Source organism: Daucus carota, chromosome 6 (genome assembly GCF_001625215.2).
Source record: "Daucus carota subsp. sativus chromosome 6, DH1 v3.0, whole genome shotgun sequence".
Taxonomy (NCBI): domain Eukaryota; kingdom Viridiplantae; phylum Streptophyta; class Magnoliopsida; order Apiales; family Apiaceae; genus Daucus; species Daucus carota.
In genome coordinates this window covers 33,147,381-33,173,631 of record NC_030386.2, presented here as the reverse complement: position 1 = coordinate 33,173,631, position 26,251 = coordinate 33,147,381, and the positions used below count along the sequence as shown (strand labels likewise).

Below are 26,251 nucleotides of genomic sequence, written 5' to 3'. Positions count from 1 at the left end.
CAAAAATATTAAGTATGATAAATTCATTATTTTTGGGATATCCCAAAAAAGAATAAGGATCATATAAAATGAGACAGAGGGAGTAGTACTTACCACTTGCCCGACGAATACAAGTGAACATCAAACGCATGTGTTATTAGGCCAATTTCATCAAACCCATATGTTATTAGGCCAATTTTATCAATGATTTTCAATTACCATCTTGATATTATGCTAAATAAAAATAAAAATAAACGAAATAGACCGTTTACAAGCATCATATTAGGAATAAATATTTTTTTCAAATTTCAATCGTGTATAATTACTAACTAGGACATCTCTAACAAGAAAGTATCTTAGTTAAAAATAAAAGATAATTAGAAAATGTATGAAAAATTATCTGGATCATAAATTCTTACTACATATAATTTAGCCAACTTATTAATCATCAAATAATAAATATCAAAATATTTATTTAAATATAAATATCAAAATATTATATTTGATTAAATATTTTAATCACGCACACTAATGTTACACCGACGATAAGTTATAAAAATTAGCATTGAATGGACTTCACCATTTTGATTTCATGTATAGAATTTGTTTCTTCTTATTGCTCGTTAATGTTTTATGTTTAAACTCCCATCGAAAGCACTTCGCCATTTTGACTTCATGTATAGCATTCTTTTCATCTTATTTCTCATTAATGTTTTATGTTTTGTGATGTTCATTGGTAAAATAGTGTTTTCTTTATCATTATTAAATCCATCAAAAATGTAGTTAATTATTACTTTGTCTCCCTCTTATTTTTTATAATTTTTTATGTGCAATATTTATGTGCAATATTTATTTGAAAAAGTATAAATACTGAAAGATAAGATAAATGAAAGAAGTACAATCACATTTTATACGAGTAAACCGTAACCGTTACATATTTCTAACCCACATGACTTCCTGCCACATACTATATATACGCACAAACTCACTGTTTAGCTTGTTGGACTCTATTTATTATTCACATGTGAAGTAGAGAGAGAAAGTCACAGCTCTCCATTTCTAGAGAGAGAAGCCCCAAAAAGGCACTAGTTAAAATTAATAAAATTACTCGTACTTGTTCTCTCCTCCATCTACAAGTCTTCATCTCCATCTCTCACTAGCGCCATGGATTCTCAGATCTATGGCGCCTTTCTCTCTCTCCTCTTTCTCTCCCATCTCTCTCTATCTCTCTCCGCATTGCCCACGCAAATCAACTCCAACTCGGTCCTGGTTGCTCTGCTCGACTCGCGCTACACTGAGCTGTCCGAGTTAGTTGAGAAGGCGCTGCTTCTGCAAACCCTAGAGAAGGCGGTGACGAAGCATAATATTACTATATTTGCGCCGCAGAATGAGGCGTTGGAGCGGAATATTGACCCGGAGTTTAAGCGGTTTTTACTTGAACCGAGGAACTTGAAGTCGTTGCAGAAGCTGTTGATGTTTCATATTGTGCCGAGCCGAGTCAATTCGGTGCATTGGCCGGTTCAGCATAAGACGCTGTGTGGAGAGGATGAGATGCATTTGGCGTTGAGTTTGGGCAAAGAGAGTGAGTTTTTTGTCGGTGACGCGAGGGTGACCCGACCCGAAGATGTGACCCGACCCGACGGAGTCATCCATGGGATTGAGAGGCTGTTGGTTCCTAGATCTGTGCAAGAGGATTTTAATGCTAGGAGGAGTTTGAGATCCATTTCGGCTGTTTTACCCGAAGGGGCTCCGGAAGTTGACCCGAGAACTAACCGGTTGAAGAAACCGGCTCCGGTTCCTGTCGGCGCCCCACCGGTTTTACCGGTTTATGATGCGTTGGCTCCGGGGCCTTCGATTGCTCCAGCGCCAGCTCCGGGGCCTGGTGGAGCTAAGCATCATTTCGATGGGGAGTCTCAGGTGAAGGATTTTATTCAGACATTGCTGCATTACGGTGGTTATAATGAAATGGCAGATATTTTAGTGAATTTGACTTCGCTAGCTTCGGAAATGGGGAGATTAGTCTCAGAGGGGTATGTATTAACTGTGTTGGCACCGAATGATGAGGCAATGGCGAAATTGACTACTGATCAGTTGAGTGAGCCTGGTGCCCCGGAACAGATAATGTATTATCATTTGATACCCGAGTATCAGACGGAGGAGAGTATGTATAATTCTGTGAGGAGATTTGGGAAGGTGAATTACGATACTTTGAGATTGCCTCATAAGGTTGTTGCTGAGGAGGCTGATGGGTCGGTTAAGTTTGGACAAGGGGAGGGTTCTGCGTATTTGTTTGATCCTGATATTTATATAGATGGAAGGATTTCGGTTCAGGGGATTGATGGGGTTTTGTTTCCAGTTGAGGAGACGAAGCCGGCTAAGAAAGTTGTTCCTGCTGTGAGTAAAGTTGCTGCTAAACCGAGAAGAGGTTTGTTTCTTTAGTTTAAAATTCTATTATGGCGTTGCACAAATGTGCCTGGATTTTACATGATAGAGTTTTAGTAATCTAACTAATAGATGTTCGATGGGATGATCAGCTTGATTGGTATGGATTGATTTTATGAATTAAGTCCGTGTCTTACTATTTATGTGCTAATTAGTAGAATTAAGTTCTGTTTCTGGTGGAAATTGAGGGAATTCAGTAGTTAATTGTGCGAAATCTTGTTATCCCGGAATTATGTGTACTGTAGGTGATGCTAATTACAAGCTATAGCTGGATTGCAGCGAATAGCCGAATATGATGTTGATTGATTTTGGTAGTGGTGGTGATGGGTCAACTAATATTATTTTGAGTTGTGCACAGTGCATATCATTCCTCCTTTTTGCTTTTAATATAAATTCGCAAAATGGACATGGGCTTTGGCTGGCTGTTTATCTTATGTTGTATGTGAATTTTGTTTATTTTTAATGCTTAATTTTTTAACAACAAGCCAATTAAGTCTTGCCTCATCATGAATGTTGTTTTATGTTCTGGAAAACCATGGTTTATATGTGTTAGGTAGCATATTTCAATTAATTATTGTATTATAGTTGCCTTTTACTTTTGACTTTTGGTTTATTATCCATAAGGATATGGGTTGGACCATTTCTGTGTTGCTGAATAATGTGTAGCATTGGATAAATGGTTTGGTTAAGGATTGGCGAGGCACCTGCTAATACTACAGTAGGAATTTGCCATTTTAGAGTTCTTTGCGTATGAATGGTGCTTATCTGTTTTGCTAGATCAAGTACCGGTCATATGGCTGATCCAGTCTAGTTCAGCTGCGATCCATTTTCCTTCTGTTACATAAAATTCAACCCTAACAAGTAGCCTGTTTTTTCGATGCTTTATTTTACGAACAGTCTTCAAAAGTCTTATCATGTTTATGCTAATGGAAATGATTTACATTTGCTTCTTAAATTGTTGAAATTTTTCCAATTGCATTTCTTCATGGTCTTTGTTTTCTTCTATTTACTTGTAAATTTCTTTAATTTCTTAAACTGAAACTGAAAGAATCTAGAGAACTTACATGTTAAATACCGTTGAACTTTGGTCAGCTTATTAGCCATCCACCAACTTCACACTCTTATACTTGAGACTTAACAGTTAACAAGTGTCTATTTTGTGTGAAATTCCAGTAGTGAGTCTTAGTGTATATTTGATGCCTCAATATGATTATACAAAGTCTTCCTTTTGGTATGCAAGGTTTGTTGTATGTTTTCTTAAAAGAGTTAATCATAGCACGCTGCTTAACATGTAGCGGCCCTGACTTTTAAGCAGTTTTGTTTACTAAAATGATAATTGCCTGATCATACAGTATATTATATAGAATGGCAATGCTTGTGATTAATAATTTATTCCTGGCCAACTGTCTAAAAGCATTATTTTATTGTTTTTGTTTACAACAGGCAAGTTGATGGAAGTAACATGTAGTATGCTTGGGGTATTTGGACATGATTCTCATTTCAATAGCTGCCACTGAAAATTCACACTTTAAGGAAATTACAATACAAGGAATAACCAAACACAGCAATGCAGCAAGGTAAATTATATTCATCAGCGCCCCCAATCTTCATATTTTCCTAGTACACTGCTGCCTCTGTATGGCTCAGCGTTTCGTTGTTGAATTGATATCGCAGTTTTTAGGATGATCCTGGTGCATGAGTAAAAAATAAAGGGAAAGGATTTGCTTGCATTGAAGTGAACCCTCAAAAGATATATAAGTTTCTTTGGTTATAAATACTGTAATTACTCATCAATTTTTTGTTGTATTTATGTTTGTTTTTTCCTTTTTTTTTTGCCTCTTCTTCTGTGTATGCACAAATATAAAAATCCTCGAAGAACATGTTTTGGTACTCTGTATCTGGCAGGTGTGTGTTCTTTCTAGTATTTTTGTTTTGTTTTTAACACTACTGTTTGTGCATCAGTAGCCTGTGAGTCAATATAACACTAGCTACATTATTCTTTATATTCTTGGAATTGTTATTTTATACTCTCATGTTTGGAGGAACGGAGATGGCCGGTGGCGGTGACCGCCCGCTCGGTCTTTTTTATATTGTTTGTTAATTGTGTTGCCGGTGTAGTGTCTTTGGTAAATAAAAGCAGGTGGGTAGATGGTACTATTCAGAAGGTGCCAAGTATTTATTCTATTGCTTGGAAGAAAAGAAAGTTGATACAATAGTAAAAAAAAGTATCAGTGTCACAATAATTGTTATTTCTGATTGAAGAAATAAGAGAAGCTAATTTAGCTTTGAAGAAAAGAATGAAGAGAGATTGCATATTATTTTACCATGTTATATGTTGCTGATTGGATGAATGATTGATGAGCTTCAACAGCTGGGAGGGGACTAGCCACTCTGCCTGAATATAAATTGTAGTGAAAAGTAATAATTGTGGGGAACACAATCTGACTTATCATATGTTCTTTCTTCAAATACACATGACTCTACTCTTAATGGGCCATTTAGAAGTGAAACGGCTAAATAGTGACAGGTAGATTGGGCCAGGCCTGCCCATATAGCAAAAGCACTTGGACAAGTCCTTGACTGGGCCTACAAACTACATTATTACTGCCACTTTTTGTTCTTTTAACATCACACATACAATTAAACCGATTCAAAAGGATGCAAATAGGATGTAAAGAAAGAGAAGAATGATATGATTAGTGTGACACAGTTAAAAGATGCTTCACATGTGTGCAGTTGATGGAAGAAGAAAGGTATAATTAGTAAGAAGCCACTTTTGGCCACAAGCCCCTTCAGCTTGTGCAAGTGTTGACTGATTCCAAAATGATCATGTTTCATTCTTTGCTCCGTTCACCCATGCTAGCTAGTAGCTCCAGTCATGGTGCCTGCCTCCACCTATATATTTGTTATATGGATTCGATTCCTAACATACGTATGTCAGTAGTATACATTCAAATGCCTCCACCTATATATTTGTTATATGGGTATGATTCTTTGACATACGTATGTCAGTAGTATACATTGGACAGACTTAATCCTAAGTTTTTGATGCATACAGAGGGTGTTACAATATCCTTTAGCAGAAAATTACTTATTTATAGAATTTTTCACATTCAATGTTTTTTTTTTGATGGACGTATGTTACTATCGCTTTCATGTTCAGGACCAGCCGTCTTCTTATACCTAAGAAATGGAGAAGAAAAGCAAGCCTCCTCCGTGTTCAACACACAAGTCTCCAGCATCTGGTTACTACTCCCGCCGGTTAATCGCGGAGGTATCACAATTATCTAGTAAACACTAAACACCGGAGTGCTTCTAACAATCTAACTAAAAGATAACAGTATAAAAACAAGTTAACAGAGGAGTACTCCTTTCGTTTGATAATGCAAGTAGGTAAATGCTTCCAGAAATCCAAGCCTGCATGCCGGTCCAATCATCACCTGCACAAACATACAACCCAACAACCAATATTTAGTCTCCTTAGTCTTCACTTCCAGGTTGAACATGTATGTAACATATATAATTGTATGAGTACTTATAATCTAACCACTACGAATCTACAAGAACACGTCAATTGCAAGGAGACGCTAGAAGAATTGACAATAATGTACAGTAATATTAATATTGATTTGGCAATACCTACATAACTTATAGCTGCTACAATGTAAAAAAACCAGTTTCATTTCATTTCTACACTGTAACATTCTTTTACTGAAAAGCTTAATCGTTGGCGTAACTTTAATAAGTTTAAAATATATGTTGCTGTATCAGCACAAAGTTCAATCAAAGATTAACGATATTTTGGATTTTTCTGGGGCCGATATCTCATCCCTTTTTTTCCAATGACGGGTTGCAGTTTTAAAATTAAGATTGCTTTCCTGTATTGTATTTCGGATATTTCAATTTCGCATCGTACTATATGCCACCTAAAGTCATCGGATAATATCAATGCATAAATTAGTTTAAGAGGTTGAAATTTATATGACTTGCGAGATAATAATTACTAGGGAATGATCGAAATCGAACCATAGCTAAAATTATTTATTTTGGAAACAGGAACTAAAATAAGATCTTTTAGCCCTTATCATTATCTGGAGGAATATTCGGAAATTGGACTATAGTTAAACCTGTTTAAAGTAATACCTTCAGACCGGGAAAATATATTACTTTACCGAATTTATTATTTTATCGATATAATAATATTTCATTACTTTATCGATAAAGTGATATTTTATTATCTTACCGAATTTCTATATGTTTATAAATTATATCATTTTTTTTTTGAAATCATAATTCATTATCTTTAAAAACAAGAATCAGTCAAATGCAATGTATTTGATTTAAAATTACTTTTATACTAATTAATCATATGTGAAAACTAAATGGGTTAATTATCTAGTTGGTCACTGAAGTGGGCTTAATTAACCCATTTAGTGACCAACTTGATAACATTAAACCCACTTCAGTGATCAACTAGATAATTAACCCAAAACGAAATTCATGCATGCACTAGATACATGTTACAACATGAGCAAAATATACCGGAGTTATTTATCCTTTACATAAAGTCAAGGATGAGGTTAGTTTTTGTCGTGGAAAGAAGAAACAAGCTACTATAGATTCATATTTTAAAAGGGATTGAATTTTGAATTCATTTACATTATATATATATATAATTCATGAATTATTACCTTACATATATATTACCAGGGCCTTTAATGAATTTCTAAATTTTTATTATCTTATACTTTTAGCGAAAATATTATTTTGCGATATTGGCCCAAGCTGAGACCGACAAAATTTATTATTTAAGCGAGGTTATTACTTTATCAGACAGGTTTAACTGTATTTCGTGTCCTCGTTGAATTGAATACAAAATTGCCAAAATCAACGATAACATGGTCATGAGCTGTGTATATTTTACTTCTTAATAAAGAGAGAAAAAAAAGGAGCAACAAATTTACAAAATCCGGATCTGCATCGAGGCTGAAAACGAACAGTAATATATTATACAATGAAGCTGCCATATTTCAGATGTTCTTCAACAATTCTTCCAAATTTGGACAAGAAAGAAAACATGATATACATCATATGCTATAAACACTAGTAAATATCTTTTCAAAGAAACCATAAAATAATAAAAGACCTTTTTTAAGTACAATTCTTTAAATGATCAAAATTATGTTCTTGAAGCTCTAAAAGCAAACTAGGCCTGTGAAACTTCTGGACTGCCTGAATTCACAATCACTTCAATATCTTGGGCAGGAGGATTCGCCGAATTCACTAGCAGTTCATCATCCTGGGACGAAATATTTCTAGATTCACCACCAATATTTTCAAGGTCAGGAGGGCAGACAGATTGGCGCTTGCTTTCATCGTCTTCATTCGCGCTGGCTTTCTCGACTTTGCCTTCTGCTACTGCTGCCTTAAGTTTCAACTTACTGTCCTCTCCCGCAGTTTTGGCAGCAACAGATTCCTTTGAATGAACATTAGACAGGGATTTCCGAGTTGTTTTCTTTGTTGACTTCTCATGTTCTCTGCTTAATAGAGGGGTAGCACCTGATCCAGCTTCCAAGGAGTTTACTGCACCACCTGAGCTTTTCTTTCTTCCAAGCTTTGGAGATTTTGGACGGGTTGTGGGCATCTATTACAGTGAAGAGGACACCAAAAGAAAACACTGTGTGAGAGTCTGATAAAAGAATAAGTGGGTAGGCAAAGGAAATGTGAGGTCAAAACACTGCAATTTAGATGCTGCCGTCTTTGTTTACGAAAGTCAAGGAAGTAAATCTTGGAGAAAACTGGATTTCCTAAGTTTTTAGGAATGTGTCAGTGTTGAATGTTGGAAAGAGGCACTGTAGCAGAACTTGCGCCATTAAATGTTCATAATATTTCAAAATACATACAAATACTATGAATAATTAATTCTCTCAGAATCATACCAAGCAAAACCCGACACTTAAAATGTTTGTACAAGCATTAGGCATGTCTATATCTATCTAAGAGTCATACGGGCAGGCAAAGTCCAACATAGATTTCTTTGGTTATCATGCATGCAGGTAATAGACTAATAGTTATAGATAAAGGTTGCGCAATATCAACTGAAGATCTGACCATTTAAAATTGGTTGATAAAAAAGACTGACATAAACTTTCAGTTGCCAACACAAACAATAAGAACATGAAAACTTATGCGATATGATATCAGTTGTGCTTTGCACTAGTCACATAACAATAAAAGTTACCAGATTCAACGAAATGCTAATGCTCCGTGGTAAAAAATGGTGATAGCAGCAATCTTAATTATGCAAATATTTACCGCGACGAATAATTTTTGTAACAGAAAGCCATAATGTAGTGAGGAATAGTTATTGAAAGTGTTTACTACTACTTAATGGACAAGTATAAGGAGATTACTAATTGCACAATAATGTGCTAAAATCATGAATTTCTAAATCAAGCTCTTTCACAAGATAGATATGGAAATGAAAGGTATGAAGGAGTAAAGGAAGTACGGGTTCACAATTACAATTTAATTAAAATGTCAAGATGTGGGAAGGCACATATTATATAATGACAGACAATAAGTATCAATCAACAGCGTCAAAGAGTGAGACGATCACCTTCTTCAACTCAACTTTTGGTGGAGGTTCTTTATAAAAACTTGGCATAGGTGCAGCTTTGAATTTCAAACTCTTTCTTAATGTCTTAATCTCCGCCTCTTGGCTTTCCTGCAATGAACCAGAATGTGAAGCATGAACTCATAAACAATGTAAACAAAAGGCTTAAGAACATGAACTTTGACAGTTAAATGTCAGCTTGAGCACCTTTGATTTTTCTTGCATGTTACTTTTCTCTTCTTCCTTTGCATGTATCTTCTCTTCAATCTTTGAAAAGAACTGGGGCAAAAAAAGGAAAGTCACTTATCTGTTCTATATGACATCCAAAAAGGTAAGTTATGTGCATGAATGGGCATAATATACCTCTCTTCGCTTTTCCGCGCGTTCTTCCAGCCTAGAGGAAAAACCAAGAACACTGCTTCTGCTATGACCTGCAGCAACTTTCCTAACAATAATACAAGAAAACATAACAGTATGAGTGTAGTAGAAGTTAAAAGTACCACACATGCTTGGAACATGAACCATGGGTTTTTAAAGAAACATGAGAGAGAAAATAGTACGATGAGTTAGTAGAACGGCCAGCTTCCTTGGCAGAAGACAGTGTCACTTTATTAGAATTTGGAGGTTGATCAGCTGATCTGCATTTACAAAAACCGAACACAATGAGCAATTAACTAATTTATTTTAACGAATAGGATGCACTTTTTCAAAGTGTCAGTTCATCACAGTGCCACTAAATGCACACAATCAAAGTTGACCAATATATGCAGTCATATGATGCCACTTACGAGAAGCCTTCAGGTGGAGGGCATGTTGCAGTTCCATTTGTGGAAACAGGCTTTTGGGACTGGCATTAAACAACAAAAGAGGCACATAATGACCGAAAAAATAATTTTCTTCCAAAAAAATTGTATATAAGTCTACAAATCTGAATTATACCATAGCCTGTCGCACACTCGGCAAAGACACTGAAGTAGTTTGCCGGATAGATGCTGAACCAGCACTTCTTCCTGCTCCCTTTGTGCTCACTCCAGTGGATGCTCGCCGAGAAACTGAAGCAGCTGTTCCATTGACTAACCGCGCCTCAACTTTTGACCTACTTGCTCCAGAATGTTTGGCATTAGACTGCATCGGGTGACCATCAACGCTTTTGCTTATAGCACTTGCACGAAGTCCTTTAGCAGGAAAAGATCTACTCTGAGTAAGGCTTGGCTTTTCCTTACGAGCCATTGTAGTTGCTTTATTCAATGTAGGCCTCTTGGAAGTTTTGCTGTTTTTGGAATTAGCCCCACTAACCTCACCAGGGTTCGACATTTTACTTTCTAAAACAGTCCCAGAAGACAAGTCAAGCCCTTCTACAGCAATTCCGGCATTTTCAGAATCTCCTTCACCCTCCTCTTTCTTAACACCCAGAACCAAATCTCCAACAATCGCTTTATCTACAACAACACTTTCATTCACCGATCCGATCCCAATTTCCGACTCCATCAAGCGCAGAATTCTTGTTTTGGGCAAAAGACAAAAACTTGATACTTCAGATTGAATCACACAAAGATTACACACACACATAAAAACATAACATTGAAGGGAATTTCTAATCTAAACATCACAATGTCATACTCCGACCCAGCCCCATTTCCTCAATTATTTGTTTCAAATTATCAAAAGAATGGGTTTCGTTCTAGTCAGCAAAGGACCAACAAAACAAACAAAATACTCAAAAGATAACATCTTGTATTAAATAAATAAAAAGGGTCATCAATGATATTCCTTATTCTCACATTTTCTTGCCAACCAATGTAAATAATGAAAAACATGGATCATAAAGTCAATTATAATACTATGAGAAATGAAAAGAGATGCAGAAATCACAAAGTGCAAGAAGTAGCAATAATACCCTTTGTTGTAAAGTTGCTAAATTTGCAATCAGGCGCTGAGGGGCACAACGATTGTATACTTAAAAGAGCTTAAAGTAAAGATTTGGGGTTGGCTTATTGTAGGAGTATAGAGAGTGGGGGTGGTTCCAAAAAGAACTGGGAAAATAAAGAGAAAGATACAGGTTTAAAACAAGTAGGAGTGGGATAGAATGATAGTTTAGATGATTGTGGGGGTAAATTTAAATTACACAACTGCCCTGGGTTTTAACCTACCCTACCTCTCTAACTGCCCCCGTCACTTTCTTTATTTTCCATTTTGTTTTGGTAGTGTTATTAAAACTACTGTTACAGAATAGAGTTATATGCAATTGGCATCCCTTATGTTTGGACATAATGCACATTGCACCTAATAGTTTTGGAAAATACACTTTGCAGCCCTAGACTTTTAATCCGTAGACACTTTGCACCCTTTCCCTTAATTTCTGCCGTTACTGTTAACTTTTGCAGGGGCATTTTGGGAAATTTAATTATATTTAATTAAAATCAGACATTTATTTAAATTTTCTGACCATCTAAACGATATTTTTCGGAAAAACTTTAAAGAACGAAAGTTGTAGAGAATAAAAAAATCTTCTTAAAACTATAAGGTTCAAAATTTTCGTAATTTTTTTTATAATTATTCTAAAAAAATTCAAAAATTAGAAATCTTGTAAAATGAACAATCGTTTTTAAATAATTATTTAAATTTTGAACCTTATTGTTCTAAAAAGATCTTTTTATTCTCTACAACTTTCTTTCTTTAAGTTTTTCCGAAAAATATCGTTTAGATGGTCAGAAAATTTAAATAAAAGTCTAATTTTAATTAAATATAATTAAATTTCCCAAAATGCCCCTGTAAAAGTTAACAGTAACGGCAGAAATTAACGGAAAGAGTGCAAAGTGTCTACGGGTTAAAAGTCTGGGGCTGCAAAGTGTATTTTCCAAAACTATTAGGTGCAATATGCATTATGTCCAAACATAAGGGGTGCCAATTGCATATAACTCTAAAGAGGTGATTGTTTAATTTTATTATTTGAAATTTGTATATTTTGAGTTATATAATGGTGAATAATTATATAATATTTTCTCTGTCTCAAAATAAGTATTGCTTTGATTTTTTTCTCGTAATTTGAGGTGCATGAAAAAGAAAAACATACTTAGACATATTATTTTTCAAATTTTCTTTTTCTGAATAAAAATTTATCACCTATATTTTTATTCAGGGAAAAAAAATTTGAAAAATAATGTGTAAAACTATGTTTTTTCTGTACCTTAAATCACGTGCAAAAAATCAAATCTCTCTTATTTTGAGACAAAAGGAGTACACTGATAACACTTAGAGGGGTGTATCCGATCGGGATTTTAATTGATTGTTTTTAGTCTATGGATTTTAATGAATTGTGTGTGATTTTAATTTTGTGCGGATTCTTTGATAAAATGTCGTAGAGTTGATATAATTTAAGCACAATGCTTCAAAATCCCATGGATTTTGATGGGATTTCAAAAAATTTAAAATACACCAAAAAATATCACAAAAGCCATCATATTATGAAATCCAAAAAAAAAAAAATCCATCAGCATTTGAATATCATGAGATTTTAATGGATTTTAAACAATTCCAATTGAATATCATTGAATTTTAAAGCATAATTTAAAATCATAATTGAATACTACCAGATTTTGTATCATAATTTAAAATCTCAATTGTATACTATAATATTTTAATGGATTTCAAACAATTTCAATTGAATACCCTCGGATTTCATGAATGAAAAAGAATATTTTAAAATCTCAATCCAATACACCCCTTGTTAAAGTATGTATGGAAAATATCGATACGTGTAGATTTTTAGTTATCTCATGAATAAAATTTGCTTTTCACAGTATTTATGGGAAATTAAGCGGACAATTAAGCGGATTAAACGAATTTTATAATTTTATAATTAATTAACCTTTAAGTAATTATAATGATTTTTGATAAATTTAATTGACTTTCTTAGATTTTGAAGGTAATTATCCTTTAATCGGGACCAAATTATCTAAACCAACGGTCAATAAAATACTAATCTCAATTCAACTTTTTCTTTACTTCTAAGTATTTTATTATCATATATTTTACCACCGCTAATATCCTCCTCATGATATCTTCATTTTTAGATTAGGACATAAAAATAGGTATGCTTATAATTCATATATAGTTATTTTCTATATTTTAATTAAAAAAATTATATTATGAAACACATTTTAAAAATCCGGTCCCTCAAGCTGGCGGAGAGGGAGTATGTAGGAAGGAGCGTATTACCTATATGTAACACTATCAATTTAAAATTTATAAAAAAAAGCCAATGCAAATTAAATAATCAAAGTATGTATTTTGGAACATCTCTTGTTTTATAAAAAAAAGCTTATCCAAAAAAAAAAAAGAAGAGAAAGAAGTCAAGGAATTGATGTTTTGAAAGTATTTTTTTCGATTAATGAATTAAGAAAGGAGCATAAATGCTTCAATAATAATGTTGTCCGCGGCTCCATGGGATGTTTGGCTTGGAGTATAAAACAGGCCCACTTGTCTCCTACTGCATACACAGCAACACGTTGCAACTTGTTCTGCTTCAGTGTTTCTCTTTGATAGAATCATATGAGTATATGATATCCCGTTTGTAAGCGATCATTTTCTTAAAACTTTTATTATCTTTTTACATATTTATTTTTATATAAACATATTAATATCTATATATCCGCAAGTTCTAATTTATATCAAATTAAAAATTAAGGTGCTAATTTATAGTTTCGCAAAGGACTCCCAATAATTTTGTCCCGCCCAGGCCAGGCACAGTTGAATCGTAAACAAGTGTAAAACTGTTAAAGTTTCAGTCAAACAAGTAAATATCTCTAGTGTTTCCGCCGATAATTAAAAGAGCACAAAGTAATATGTGGGGGAGAAAATCATCTATCATGTGTGGTGTTGTTGATTGTGTGTGGGGGTGGAGAGACAAAGACAACTATCATATTTTGGAGCAAGTCCATGCATGTATTCTGTTATCTGGATCTCCATCAATATGCATATGCAACTCTTAAATTATGTAACATGCTGCCGTTCTTCCTCTGTGTAGGTCTAAAGCGATAAGACATTTATTATTGTTTTATTGTTGTTATTTGTGCATCCAAATGGCATATTTGTTGCATCTTGATTCCAGTTTACTTGAATTACAGTTCGCAAGTTGTTCTAGTTAACTAGTTAAAAATACAGGAACTCAGTTATATATACATAATTTCTGAGAGATGCATAGATCTCACAATAAATTAATATTAAGATGCAGTTTTGTTTATTGTCAGCGCTGTTACTTTTTTAAGCTAAGAGTGTCACTTGTAATAAAATTTAGAATAGAAATGTCAAATCGGCGTCGCTGCAATTGCGGTTGGCTGATTCCTGTGGAGTACAATCCCCTCTACAAAATTCTACAATTATCGTGAAGTCATCATCATTCCGTGATGCTTCATATGACTGATGTTGAATTTCAGGATAAGGTTTGGTATGTATTTTCAGATCAGATTGATCCATTTAGTAGTTTGGTTTTGCCTTTAGAAAAGTCTATATATTAAACAAATATATGCACTCGAAGCAGGGTTTAGCAATTCTTGATTAATCTTTAAAAAATATTTTACCCATTATAATTCAATTTTGACTAAAAATCTCTAATTTATTGAAAAAAATCTCCGACAAATCTTGAATCAAAAATCCCGAATCAGTAAATCAACTAATTAATTACGATTCCTGATTTCAACCAGCATACAATGTATTTTCAGACTGCTATTTGAGTTCTTTCGAGTCTTGATGAGAAACAATAAAAAAAGAATATACCTGTGAAGTTTAAAGAACCCTGAACCTGAAGTACTGAACTAGTCTATCTCTAGTTACTGTCCTATTCTGAAGCCTTAAAGAACAGGAAGTAAAGGTACGGAAATGTACTGTTTCAAATACTGCAAATCCCACATCTTTATTACCGGCAACATTTCAAAACTTGGTGGCTACTTTCAAACAATGACTTTCCAAATAAATTACACAGCTTACAGGCTCAAGTTCTTGCTTCATTTTTACTTTCAGCTTGAACCATAGTGCTGACACTTGATGGAATTTCACCAAGAAATTCTGATCTCAACTGCATCAGAAGCCTGCCCAAATAATTCATGCCTTCGCCGTCCCGGCCTCCACCCCAGAAAAGATCATGAGGAGAAGCTTCTACTAGAACAGAGCCCGCTGTTGATAGCAGTATAGAATTTAAGTGGGGGTAAATCGAGAATTTATATTTCAAGGCCTTGTACATAATATCAACCTTCACATTCTCCCAGTCTGGTCTTACCTGCATTGCAAACATAAAAACACGAGTACTATAGTAGATTAATTATATTCAGCAACAGCGCTGCATGTGTCACAGTTATTTCGAAGGCATAATTATGAACAAACACAATGACACGTTGAAAAACAAGCTATGACAAAAAATAAACTACTCCGTGTACATAAATTAATGATGAGATGATATGACAGACCAAATGAACCAGTGATGGACCTGGAGCAATTTTGTAGGAGGGTTCATATATTAATACCTTTTCAAGTAAATATGAAGAAATTTTATATATTCATATACAATAGCATGATGTTTTACATAATTAGCATCCAAAATTTTACATATACTCGGCTACTCGACAGCATGCACTGATCCTTTTGTTGTAAAAATTGTGATAACTTGTTAGTCAACCCCAAGACTATCTTTATCATAAGAGCAATAAAAGCAAACTCACAATTTTCCATTCTGTCAATCAAACCAAGAGTAATTTGCATCTATTCTTCTTTCACTTCCATCATCATAATCGATGTTCATAAGTAGTTCACCCGTCGAGGTCCAAGTAATGTAAACCCCATCTTGTATCATTGGGGGGAGCCAAACTACTCTCTTGATTTAAGCCTCTTCCGCTTGATACCTCGACATGTTCTAAAAGCTCAACCTAATTCTCATGATATTTTTGCCAAAGATTATCTTTTATATTGCAAGAAGCCCTTATTGTGTAAAAAATGAGTAAAGTTAGATGAAAAGTGGGTATAATGGTGGGACCTATTTATATTTAATAATAGATTTGAGAAAGTGGAGGAAAGTAGTTGGTGTAATAGTGTTTATATTATTATAGAATGGAGATAGTGGAAGAAAGTAGTTGGTGTGATGGTGTTTTATATTATAAAAATTTACTACTTTTGGAATGTATACAATTGGTGGGACATCCCAAAAAAGAAACTGTATACAAATGAATGGGACGGAGGGAGTATTCACTAAAGTCGGTTGACTTCCGCAACTAATTGGAGTTGGTGAGCAAAGCAATGGCCATATCTTGCATAACGTTAAGCTTGCCTCTCATGTTTGAAGCTCCATCATATCAATGAACTCTAATTTTTGATACTACAATCCATGCTTAGCAAAGAAATTATCAATAGCATTTTTCAAGGAAAGTGATGTGATGTCATGAACGTCAACTACTCCAAAAAACCGCTCTATAACTTCACCATTGTTGCCCAAATATCTTAAACCACCGTATTTCTCCGATATTACCGAATATAGCTTTTGTTGTTTCCGATGATGAACAAGCAATTAATAATGTCCTTTTTGAGTTTTAGGTTGAGGTAATTTGATGATTTGTCGGTGCTCTATCTTCAATCACATTCCCAACTATGACATAATTCCAAGAAAATATGTTCTTCTACGTATCGATCGATGCTGGAGACGGGAAAGGCCAATCTTATGCCAAGAAATAGTCGAATAACATCGACAATTCAAAACTTGAAACCGTACGGTAGGCATCACCAAGCACTTCACTTGCGGAAGATAATTTCCTTGTCAAAAAGCAAGATATAACATTCAAGCATCATTGTGTGCACTTCCCTAACCTCCAATATGATCTTTAAATTTCTCAGCAACTTTCTTCCAATTTCAAGATCCCTGTTATGTGAATACCTCATCACCAACTCTTTTATCCCCAAAAAAATAACACCATAAAGTGAAACTTAACATCATTGAAAACGCTATACCACGGCCATTCCCATTTATGAACCACTCTTTCTAAAAACATCTCCTTTTCTCCCCAATTTGGGTTCGTGAAAAGTTAGTAGAAGTTAGTAGACAAGAATCTACTTGCGCATATTTTCGCCTGATTATATTTGGTTAGTAGTCATTAATACTTTTATGCAATGCTATTACCAATAATATTGTCATCAATTATACCACTTCGCACTCTATATTGACTTGACCCACCTATAATCATTAGTCTCATTAAGAAGGTTATCTATTCAGTGTTAATCACTCAAAGCTATTTGTCCAGGGAGACAGAGAAGTAAAGGACTCACTATCACTTTCACAAACCACAACTTGCACGGGACAATTATTTCATAATTTTTAAAATTAAAATATTTTTCACAGACCACATCGAAAACTACGGATTACACAATTCAACTATATACTCCCTCTGTCCCATAATTTTTGTTACGGTTGACTTTTTCACACATTTTAAGGTGTAAAAAATACCTACATGTACATTATATTTTTAAATTTCTTTTTTTAATATAAAACTTATCTATAATTTTTATACAGTAAAAGAAAAATTCAAAAATATCATGTACAAGTATTTTTTTTAAAAAGATATTAGAATACATGCAAAAGCAAATGGGACAAAAATTTTGGGACGGAGGAAGTAACACATAGCATTCTTTATACATTCAACCAAAACCAAGCATTCCACAGATTATTCAGAATTCAAAACTCCTATAAACAACTAAGTGTAAATCTCTAATATGGTGAGAAAATGTACCAGGATTTTCACAAGAGTAATATACCCTTCAAAATCAGACCTTTGATTAGCTTGTGAGATTACCAGTATTTTTTTTAAATTAATTGAACACATTAACGCACCCGCCTTGTCAAAAGACAATGTTTGAACTCTAGAAATCCCGGAAAAGGAAGGACAGAGATACCACTAATCAAGAGGCCGCTGGTAAGATTACCAGTATTAAACTTTTAGATGATAAAACTATGTATTTTGCTCCTTCCCTCATATCGTGTTTGTCTAAGTAGCTGTGATCTTCTTCAAATTTTTTTTTTTTGCTAATACTCCCTCCGTCCCAATTTATTTGTCTTGTTTGACTTTTTGTGGTCAAATTGACCAAACTTTGACTGATAATTAGTAATTATTCTTACATGATCTTGAAAATCGAAAAAATACATTTTAAAGTAGAATAGATGTAGATTCTAGTAATATATTTTTCGTAATTTTTTCTAATTATTTTATATATGTAAATTGTTGTCAAAGTTTGGTCAATTTGACCATAAAAAGTCAAACAAGACAAATAAATTGGGACGGAGGGAGTACTATACAAAGAGAGGTGGTGGTCACAATGACTACTAACTTAGGTCTTCTATTCTAAACAATTGCAGAATCATAAAAGCATTGCAAAATCACTCTACAAAGATTCAAATTGTTTAAACAAAAAGATCTAAATTTAAAATTCTATCTAGTATAGAAGGTGGAAAGAACGAAACATCAACAGGCAGGTTATTAGGTCCAGGTTTGAAATAAGACTGGTGTTATAACATTATACTTGTCAAACTAGGAACACCAAGCTATACATTCATCCTCTTACAGCTGTTGAAGAAAGACGTACCAGATCAGGCCGCTGCCTTTGTAATTTTCTTCCTTTTCGTGCTGCTTCCTCTGGACTTTTTGCATGCACTATGTCTTCAATATGTAATCCTACTTCAGAATCATTCATCCCCATAAACTTGTGTGCCTGTATTTGAGAATAACATATTAGAAAAATTGCAAGGATGGATTTGACAAGAAAAATATTTTTCACATGCAGAATAGGACCTGATAATAGTGTTCTACACTCGACCAAGTAATGTAATCACCATTATCATCAGGAACATGAATCGGATGGTGAGAGAAGTTAGAAAAGGCACCATAAGGATCCCATGCTTTATAGAAGAATATAACACTTGGATCGTAAGGGGAAATGGATGGATCAATTGCAGAAGTTTCATCCATCAATGGAACTGAAGGACTCAGGTCAGGAACAGGCTGAAGAAATCCACTGATAAGCATATCAGGACCAATCTGTATCATGTAGAATAAGAAACCATTAATTGATCATAGAAACTGAGAAATAAAATCTTTGTTACAGGTTATCCTAGTGGGATATTAAACACTTGATAGTGATTCAAACTGGAGCATATATTGATTATTTACCACTTGCCAGTTTGTTGCAATAGAAGTGCTAAAAATGGAGTGGCCTATTTTATGAGGTCACGGGTTTGATGGTAGCCTATTTTATGAGGTGTCAGGTTCGAATCTACATTCCCCCACCTTGTAATAAAGAAACAAAAAAGTTCTTCTGAATGGCCCTTAGGATTTTAATATGTACACCAGCAAGTCCTCTTATGATTTATGGTATAAGTTCTTGATGGTAGGCTAAAACCCTCCGAGGGGTATACTTAGTCGGGTACAAGATATTCAGTAACTAATAAACTCCGTGTCCCTATTAATTGCCTTTGTTTCCATTTTAGTTTGTCCGATAATTATGTCTTAATCTCTTTTTATAGTATTTACCTTTCTTCTATACCCATCTTCGAGAATAAAATAAATGCATTATTTGACTCCATCTCTCCTTATTGGCACACAAACTCGAATTTTATAACAGATCTGAATGCTTACAAAATTATAAGATTTTTACTTGTAGATTTGAATTTTTTAATTGCCAGCTAAAAGCAAAAATTTTTAAGATTTCTTAATGTGTGCAAAGGTCAAGCAAGACAAATAATATAGGACGAAGGGAGCAGTATTTAGTGTTGCATATAAATCATAAACATTCATTTGTAGATATCGCATTTTAAATAACAAATTTAGCGCAATCCACACACAAAAAAGTTGATAGTTCGTGTGGTTGTGGTCATAAGAATTTTCAGAATATATTTTAATTGTTTATTTTATTTTAATATGGGCCATCTCCAGCATTTTGGAGAACCTAGTCATCTTTTTTACTCTTTAGAGTTTTATATATTCATATCAAACTTTTAATAATAATAATAATTGTTTTTTATCGAGCCAAGCTCACTACGCAAGCCGGAATCGAGATATATTTGGAAACAATCATGTTTGATTTATCATTATAATTATGAAGTAATAAACATAATAATTACCAAAATTATTAGATTTTAATAAAATAATAAGTTACAAATAGTTATACAATAAAACTATAACAATATAATGATAAATCAAAGATATTAAGAGAATTAGATTTAATGAATAAAATCATGAAAACATTTCAAAGTTCACACTTGATCAGGAATTAAAATAGCAAAGTAATTATTATAAAATAAATCATTTTTAAATTTTATTTATATGTAAGAGTTAAAAAGAACAAGGCCCTTCATTTTTGGAGGCCCTAGGCAAAAATCCTAGGGTGGCTCTTCGGAGCCAACTCTAATTCTAATTGATATTATATGTGGTATCATTGGCTGTCTTTATACCAGATATTAAGTACCTTCGACTGCTGTATAAATAAAATTTCGATATACACTTCATATATTTGCTGAACAGTTAAACATTGAAATAGCCTATGACATCTGTTCTATAGTGTCTGTTTGTTCATAATTAGCTTCACATAATTTGCTCACATTAGTTTATTTGTGTAATTTTCTTGATTAAAAATTTAAATTTGTGTTCTATGTGAATTATACTTGCTGATATACGCATGTATGCCTGTGTACTTGCTGCATATTATTCTTGAGAAAACATTCTGAACACAGTTCTTGATGCATCAGTTGATGTAGATTTTGGTTATCCCAATATATTTTCCCATATGATATATTTCATAAAATTCCCTCGAGACCTCCAAGCATATTCGACTTAAGCTCGCAGAAGTTCACTGGTTCCAAATATTCTAGTGCTTGAAGTCTTGTACAACTTATGGGTTATACACAAACCATAGACATATTACTATTTCCTATTTCTGGAAACACAATTCAAGATAAAAAGACAAACCAGCTCTCTTCACATGGTCATTTTAAGTAAAACTGGAGTCACCTACTGTATTTGCTTGCCATATGAGGGTATAATGCGTATTTGAGGAATTTTCGGCTGTGTGTATCTCATTATATATTGGTACCTAATCTCTATTCTTAGGCTGTGAGGCTGATTAGTTGTTTGTCAGGAAATCTCATGTATAGCTTATGACTGGTTAGTGGATTTAAGTGCGAAAGGACTTGGTTCATGAGCTTAACTGAAATATCTTCAAGATTCTGACATTTACTAAATCAAAAAACCCAAACTTTATATGGTTTACATCCAATAACTAGAAAAGGACAAAATCTCAAACTATATTATTTAGGCAAAAAAGAAAAACGCCCACCAACCTGCTCATAGCAAACATCACTCAACTCCAGTGCTTGTGTCATCTCAACCATACCAAGTTCACCTACCGGAGATGGTGCATTCTTTCCACCAATTATTTTTGGAGCAACAAATGCATAGACCTGCATTACGGCACAAAGTATATAGTCAAAACAATATCAGATTTTTCGTTGAATCTATATGTTCTCCAACGTCCGTTTATGGTACTTGATGACCCACATAAATCTAAAAGATTGGAATCTCAAACAGAATGATGTCAAATAGATAGATTAGGAACATACTTCACATGCTTTATAATTTTAGTAATTGTGCATTTGATGTTAAGTAATCATATGTACATTCACATATAAAAAGCATAATAAGAGACACATAACAACAGTAAGGGATCGTTTGGTTAGCGGAGTGGTATGGAGTTGGATGAGGAATCGGGTTAAGGTGATATGGATTTGAGGTATCATATCTAATATCATTTATTAGGTTGAGTCCTAGAATTAATATTTTCAATTTTTTTTTAAAAAGTTATTAATTTGAATTAATTAAAAATATTAATAAAATTATAATTATTCTATATTTTTGCATCATTGATTTAATTTTGTATTAAACATTTATATTTAATTGCTTAAACAAAGATAAAAAAAATGAGAAATGAAGTTCACTCCCATACCTCTCTCTCATACCCACCTACTCCCTTGGTGTGAAAAACCCAAACCTTAGGGGTTTGAGGTATGAGTTTCAAATTTTTTTTTTTTACAACCAAACACCAGGTATGGTTTTGGAATGAACAAAACCCATACCTGATCAAAAACACCTCCAACCATATGACCCCTAAGTGTTTGCTTTGGTAGTGTTTTAAAGTAAAAATGGAAGAGATGTGATGTATTGATGACAAAGCCTGACTTATCAGTTACCGGCAAACTATTAACTGAAAGAAGATAAGTTTTGACATATATTACATTAATATAGGTCGGGTTTTTGTATATACAGTTCATATATTAAGGCAAACAAAATTAGTGATTGATTTGCATGACATAGAAGTGAATTAATAAACCTCATAATTAGGAAAAAGTAAACTTAAATATTAATTTGTAAAACACCTTGTGAATGACACTGGACGAAATAGCAGATGCAGCTAATGACCCTCCACACTCCCAAAAAAGTGAAAGATAACCACGATCATACAAGTAATCTGTAACATCCCTTGGGTTTAGAATATCGAATTCCACCACTTCAACGCCTTTGGAAGCAAGAAGCTTTTGGAAACTCTTTCTAGCACCTCTTTGTGTTGCAACAATGGTAGGCACTTCAGCAACATCCCAAAGATTTGCTACCTCGGGAAGATCAAGAGACTGTGACATTACAAGCCGCAAAGGCATGTGGCCACCTCCATTTCTTGCGGTTAGTCGTGGATCTATATTTAAATGTGAATTAGAACTGCATAGTTTATGTTTTGAGTATCTCCAGCAATTTAAAGTAGCAGCTAATAGAGTTCCATACTATCTTTGCGTACAGTATTTCCTCCTACGATAATAGCATCACTCCTGCCCCGCAATGCAAGAACTTGTCCTCTTGACTGTCTGCTGCTGATCCATGAAGCATGCCCACTAGAAGCGGCAATCTTTCCTGGAAGCACACACATGGAAAACAATGAGCAACAAATTAATTACTCAAGATGTACGAGGATCTTAAAACTTATCATAGAGCAATCAAGAAGTAATCATTTTTAATAAATTATCGCATATTATTGCTCAATGCTCACCATCAAGGGTCATTGCATACTTCAGAACAGAATATGGCATGCGACAAGCAGCTCTATATAGCAAAGGAGCATTGACTAGGAGGCAAGGTTTTAGAGCTTCCTACAAAAAAAAAAAAAGAATATAAGAACTAAAAAAGAAATTTCAAGGGCATGAGATAGAGTTACAAAAAAATAAAGGCTGGCTTACTGAAATTATCTTAAATTTATATGTGAACGTCAAAGCATCAGAGTGAAATTGGTTAGCATTCTTGGGAGTGATAAGTTTGTCTCGTTGATGGTACATTTACGGTTATATTGACGTTTACAATGTTAAATATTTGAATATTAGATAAAAACAGGACAGATAAGGAACTTAAGTGAACACAAAAAAGTCTTCAAATTCCCTACTCCTTTTGCACTTTAAATTTTTGGGAAGAAAACAAATCAGATACCTCCTGACACTATGGTGATCTGGTTCGACTCAACATATGCAGACTCAAATTCGCTATAATGGCCCTGTTTGGGGGAACTTCTATTTGATAATTTAAGGGCTTATTTTCTTAAAAAAAATATATTTTATAATTTTTTTAATTATAAATATTAAGGAGGTGTATTTAACAAAAAAAGAAGGGCTTATTTCAGAAAAAAGTAGAGTTATATGTACTTTTTTCAAGAAATAAGCTCTTATTTCTGAAAAATAATTTTCGCCAAACGCCACAATAAAGAACAATCCATCATTGAATCGAGCCTAATAAAAAGTACTTGCAAGTTTCAAATTTAAGGAATAGGACATGATTGAACCAATCGAATAAGAGCTAGAATTAATATAAGTTTCGTACAAAGATGTAAATGAATTTCAAGCCTATTATCATTTCGGAAACAAGACAATATACTTCTTCCTGTAGCTATAATGTCATAAAAAGGATATACAATGTTTAAAACTGCTTACATATTCTTCTCTGATTTCTCAACTATATATAACTTCAGAACTGGTAAATATAATATACTTTTTCTGCTCTTATTTTTTCATTATCTGCTAACCAATTGTGGATAAATACAGCTGAACAACCATTAGGTTTGAGCTTATATATAGACATCAGAACCTAAATAAAGACAATTTCATCTTCTTCAAATTATCACATCACACATTTGAACTCCATTCTACAAAATCAACAAGACAATGACACAGAGTTCTAATATATATAAATGTCATGACTCATGTACTTTTTTGAAAATTCCTGGACATTGTTACATAAAATCTTAAGTATCAACAAAGAGACTGTAGTGAGATGCACGTATTGGCTGATCATACAGACTCAACCTTTGAATTTATTTCATGGTTCATCAATCTGTAATTCTGCTCAACTCAAAAGAATGAAAGATCCAAAGAAAAGAAAGATGCTGCATAAATTTACACATGCACGCACACACTTGTAACTGTCTTGTAAGGATGACATCTGCTCAACCGAATCAGGATTGAACTTGAGGAAAATTTTGTTGATCAAAGTAATTACATCTCATAAATATATATATTGATAGAGTTACTTGCAACTACAATGACAATGAGAAAATGGCACCAAAATTATTAATCATTTTACCAAGTGATAGACAGAACTAAAGATATCACCAACAAGATCTCAAAAACTATATAAGGGTAAAATGATGTCAAATAACAACTTTCTGTCACAAGCATTTGGGAAAAAATCGCCAAATAACTGACAAGCATGTCAATCAACAAAATCCCTACCTCAATTGTTTTACCGTGCAGATCTTCTCCAAGGACATCAACCTGCAATCCCTCGCTTCTTAGTGTTCGAATAGCACTTCCCCGAAGATGCTGCAGTGGATGCCTAATTCCAACAACAACTCTAGTAATTCCTCCCTACTAAACAGATACCAATTATTAAAATTAATAAACGAATCAACTTTTACATTAGCTAATAATTTATATTGTGTTGGTTTCAAATTTCAGATATATAGAAAAGAATAGCAAGCTTCATTTTGTACTGATATAGTGCATAGAAGTCACTGTGGGAGAAGCATAACTTGTAGATTACCCAACGCAAACGGACAAACACATAACCAGTTTCAATTGTAGATACACTGATAAAAGAGATCTCTAATTTTAAGAGAGATTACCAAAAAATGTCTACTCCCCTTTACTAATCAAAGCTCATCTGAATATTTACTAAAACATTCAAAGATTTATGAAATGTAAATTGACCTCAACTCAGTTACTGGATTTATAAAACCAACTAGTTGCAATATTTTTGCAGAAACATAAAGATATGTCTGACATTTGAAACCAACTAGTTGCAATATTTTTGCAGAAACATAAAGATATATCTGACATCTGTAGCGATAGACGTTAAAAAGACCTTAATAAAAGAAGACACAGCGGTGGAATCGCCATGGCAGTCACCAGGTTCCATATTGACATAAGCTGTGGCACCCTTGCAGTACTCGCCAGCCGCTTCGACAGCCTGCAATTCCGCAGGCTTTGTCCCCTGTGCATGAAGGTAACCTTCTCCAACCACCCTGGAGCCAGACTTCACCGCAATGACACACCCGAAATTGGGGTGTGGTGCAGTAAAGCCGGCAGACTTGTCAGCCAAATCGGCAGCACGCTTAATATAGAAAGCGTCTTGAGAGTGAGATCCACCGGTGGCTGTACACATAACAGGACTAGACAAGGGTCCTAGTGACAACAAGCCCATCATAATGATTGATTTATATGCTCTTGCGCTCTTCTCCTGGCACTATTGCTTTGCTTTACAAGTAATTAGACAGTATGAGATACAGTACAAAACTGCAAATTGAAAATGGGTCACACAGTCAAATTGTCGAACATGTAGCATACACAATGCTAGAATTATACATTTTCACCACAGTTGATAAGCTATATGATAATCATGAAAATATGGAGAGTTAATGATGATTATAGAAATTAGACACTTACGGGGGTGACCAATTGCAGCACAGCGAGATAGATAATATAAGTGTGAGAGAGACAGGGAGATAAAGAAGCAGAAATGTGAGGGTAGCATTATTAGTTATTAGAGAATAGAAGCTGCAGTTTTCATGCCTTATTCATGCGGAAGAACCAGTATTTAATAT

The 26,251-nt window shown here is 34.0% G+C and overlaps 3 protein-coding genes across 5 annotated transcripts; 1 reads left to right on the top strand and 2 right to left on the bottom strand.

Annotated features, from left to right (window-relative positions):
• The first annotated feature begins 977 nt into the window (after positions 1–977).
• Positions 978–4,424, top strand: LOC108227954 (fasciclin-like arabinogalactan protein 17). 2 transcript variants are annotated; one of them, XR_001808143.2, is made up of 3 exons: positions 978–2,404; positions 3,865–3,998; positions 4,096–4,424. XR_001808143.2 is itself a non-coding variant. In XM_017403363.2 (2 exons), the coding sequence occupies exons 1-2, from the start codon at positions 1,144–1,146 to the stop codon at positions 3,936–3,938; spliced, it is 1,335 nt and encodes a 444-aa protein (XP_017258852.1). In that variant the 5' UTR covers positions 979–1,143; the 3' UTR covers positions 3,939–4,424. The 2 variants fall into 2 exon arrangements, 1 of the variants encoding a protein (XP_017258852.1); XM_017403363.2 differs by having other exon boundaries at positions 979–2,404; positions 3,865–4,424.
• A 2,984-nt stretch (positions 4,425–7,408) lies between these two features.
• Positions 7,409–11,147, bottom strand: LOC108224230 (protein WVD2-like 4). The gene is made up of 8 exons (XM_017398743.2): positions 10,935–11,147; positions 9,977–10,538; positions 9,826–9,884; positions 9,598–9,675; positions 9,401–9,482; positions 9,245–9,316; positions 9,041–9,148; positions 7,409–8,065 (listed from the first exon to the last, which is right to left on the bottom strand). The coding sequence occupies exons 2-8, from the start codon at positions 10,523–10,525 to the stop codon at positions 7,628–7,630; spliced, it is 1,386 nt and encodes a 461-aa protein (XP_017254232.1). The 5' UTR covers positions 10,526–10,538; positions 10,935–11,147; the 3' UTR covers positions 7,409–7,627.
• Positions 11,148–14,677: 3,530 nt separating this feature from the next.
• LOC108227830 (riboflavin biosynthesis protein PYRR, chloroplastic) lies at positions 14,678–26,251 on the bottom strand. 2 transcript variants are annotated; one of them, XM_017403190.2, is made up of 10 exons: positions 26,094–26,251; positions 25,513–25,943; positions 24,882–25,016; positions 23,156–23,255; positions 22,894–23,019; positions 22,494–22,807; positions 21,402–21,521; positions 18,859–19,104; positions 18,653–18,778; positions 14,678–15,311 (listed from the first exon to the last, which is right to left on the bottom strand). In XM_017403190.2, exons 2-10 carry the CDS (start codon positions 25,852–25,854, stop codon positions 15,027–15,029), a joined length of 1,794 nt encoding a protein of 597 aa, XP_017258679.1. In that variant the 5' UTR covers positions 25,855–25,943; positions 26,094–26,251; the 3' UTR covers positions 14,678–15,026. The 2 variants fall into 2 exon arrangements, with proteins under 2 accessions (XP_017258679.1, XP_017258681.1); XM_017403192.2 differs by having other exon boundaries at positions 25,513–25,904; positions 26,094–26,239.

Bases quoted from the DNA above. Each gene is read 5' to 3' on its own strand.
- LOC108227830 (XM_017403190.2), bottom strand. From the start codon at position 25,854: ATGATGGGCTTGTTGTCACTAGGACCCTTGTCTAGTCCTGTTATGTGT. The intron at 25,017-25,512 runs GTCTTTTTAACG...TCTGTTTAGTAG, and splicing joins CTGTGTCTTCTTTTATTAAG to GGAGGAATTACTAGAGTTGT. The intron at 18,779-18,858 runs GTCCTATTCTGC...TCTCAAATACAG, and splicing joins GTGTAGAACACTATTATCAG to GCACACAAGTTTATGGGGAT.
- LOC108224230 (XM_017398743.2), bottom strand. From the start codon at position 10,525: ATGGAGTCGGAAATTGGGATCGGATCGGTGAATGAAAGTGTTGTTGTA. The intron at 9,885-9,976 runs GTATAATTCAGA...GTTTAATGCCAG, and splicing joins CGAGTGTGCGACAGGCTATG to TCCCAAAAGCCTGTTTCCAC. The intron at 9,483-9,597 runs GTACTATTTTCT...TATTATTGTTAG, and splicing joins GGCCGTTCTACTAACTCATC to GAAAGTTGCTGCAGGTCATA.
- LOC108227954 (XM_017403363.2), top strand. From the start codon at position 1,144: ATGGATTCTCAGATCTATGGCGCCTTTCTCTCTCTCCTCTTTCTCTCC. The intron at 2,405-3,864 runs GTTTGTTTCTTT...TGTTTACAACAG, and splicing joins TGCTGCTAAACCGAGAAGAG to GCAAGTTGATGGAAGTAACA.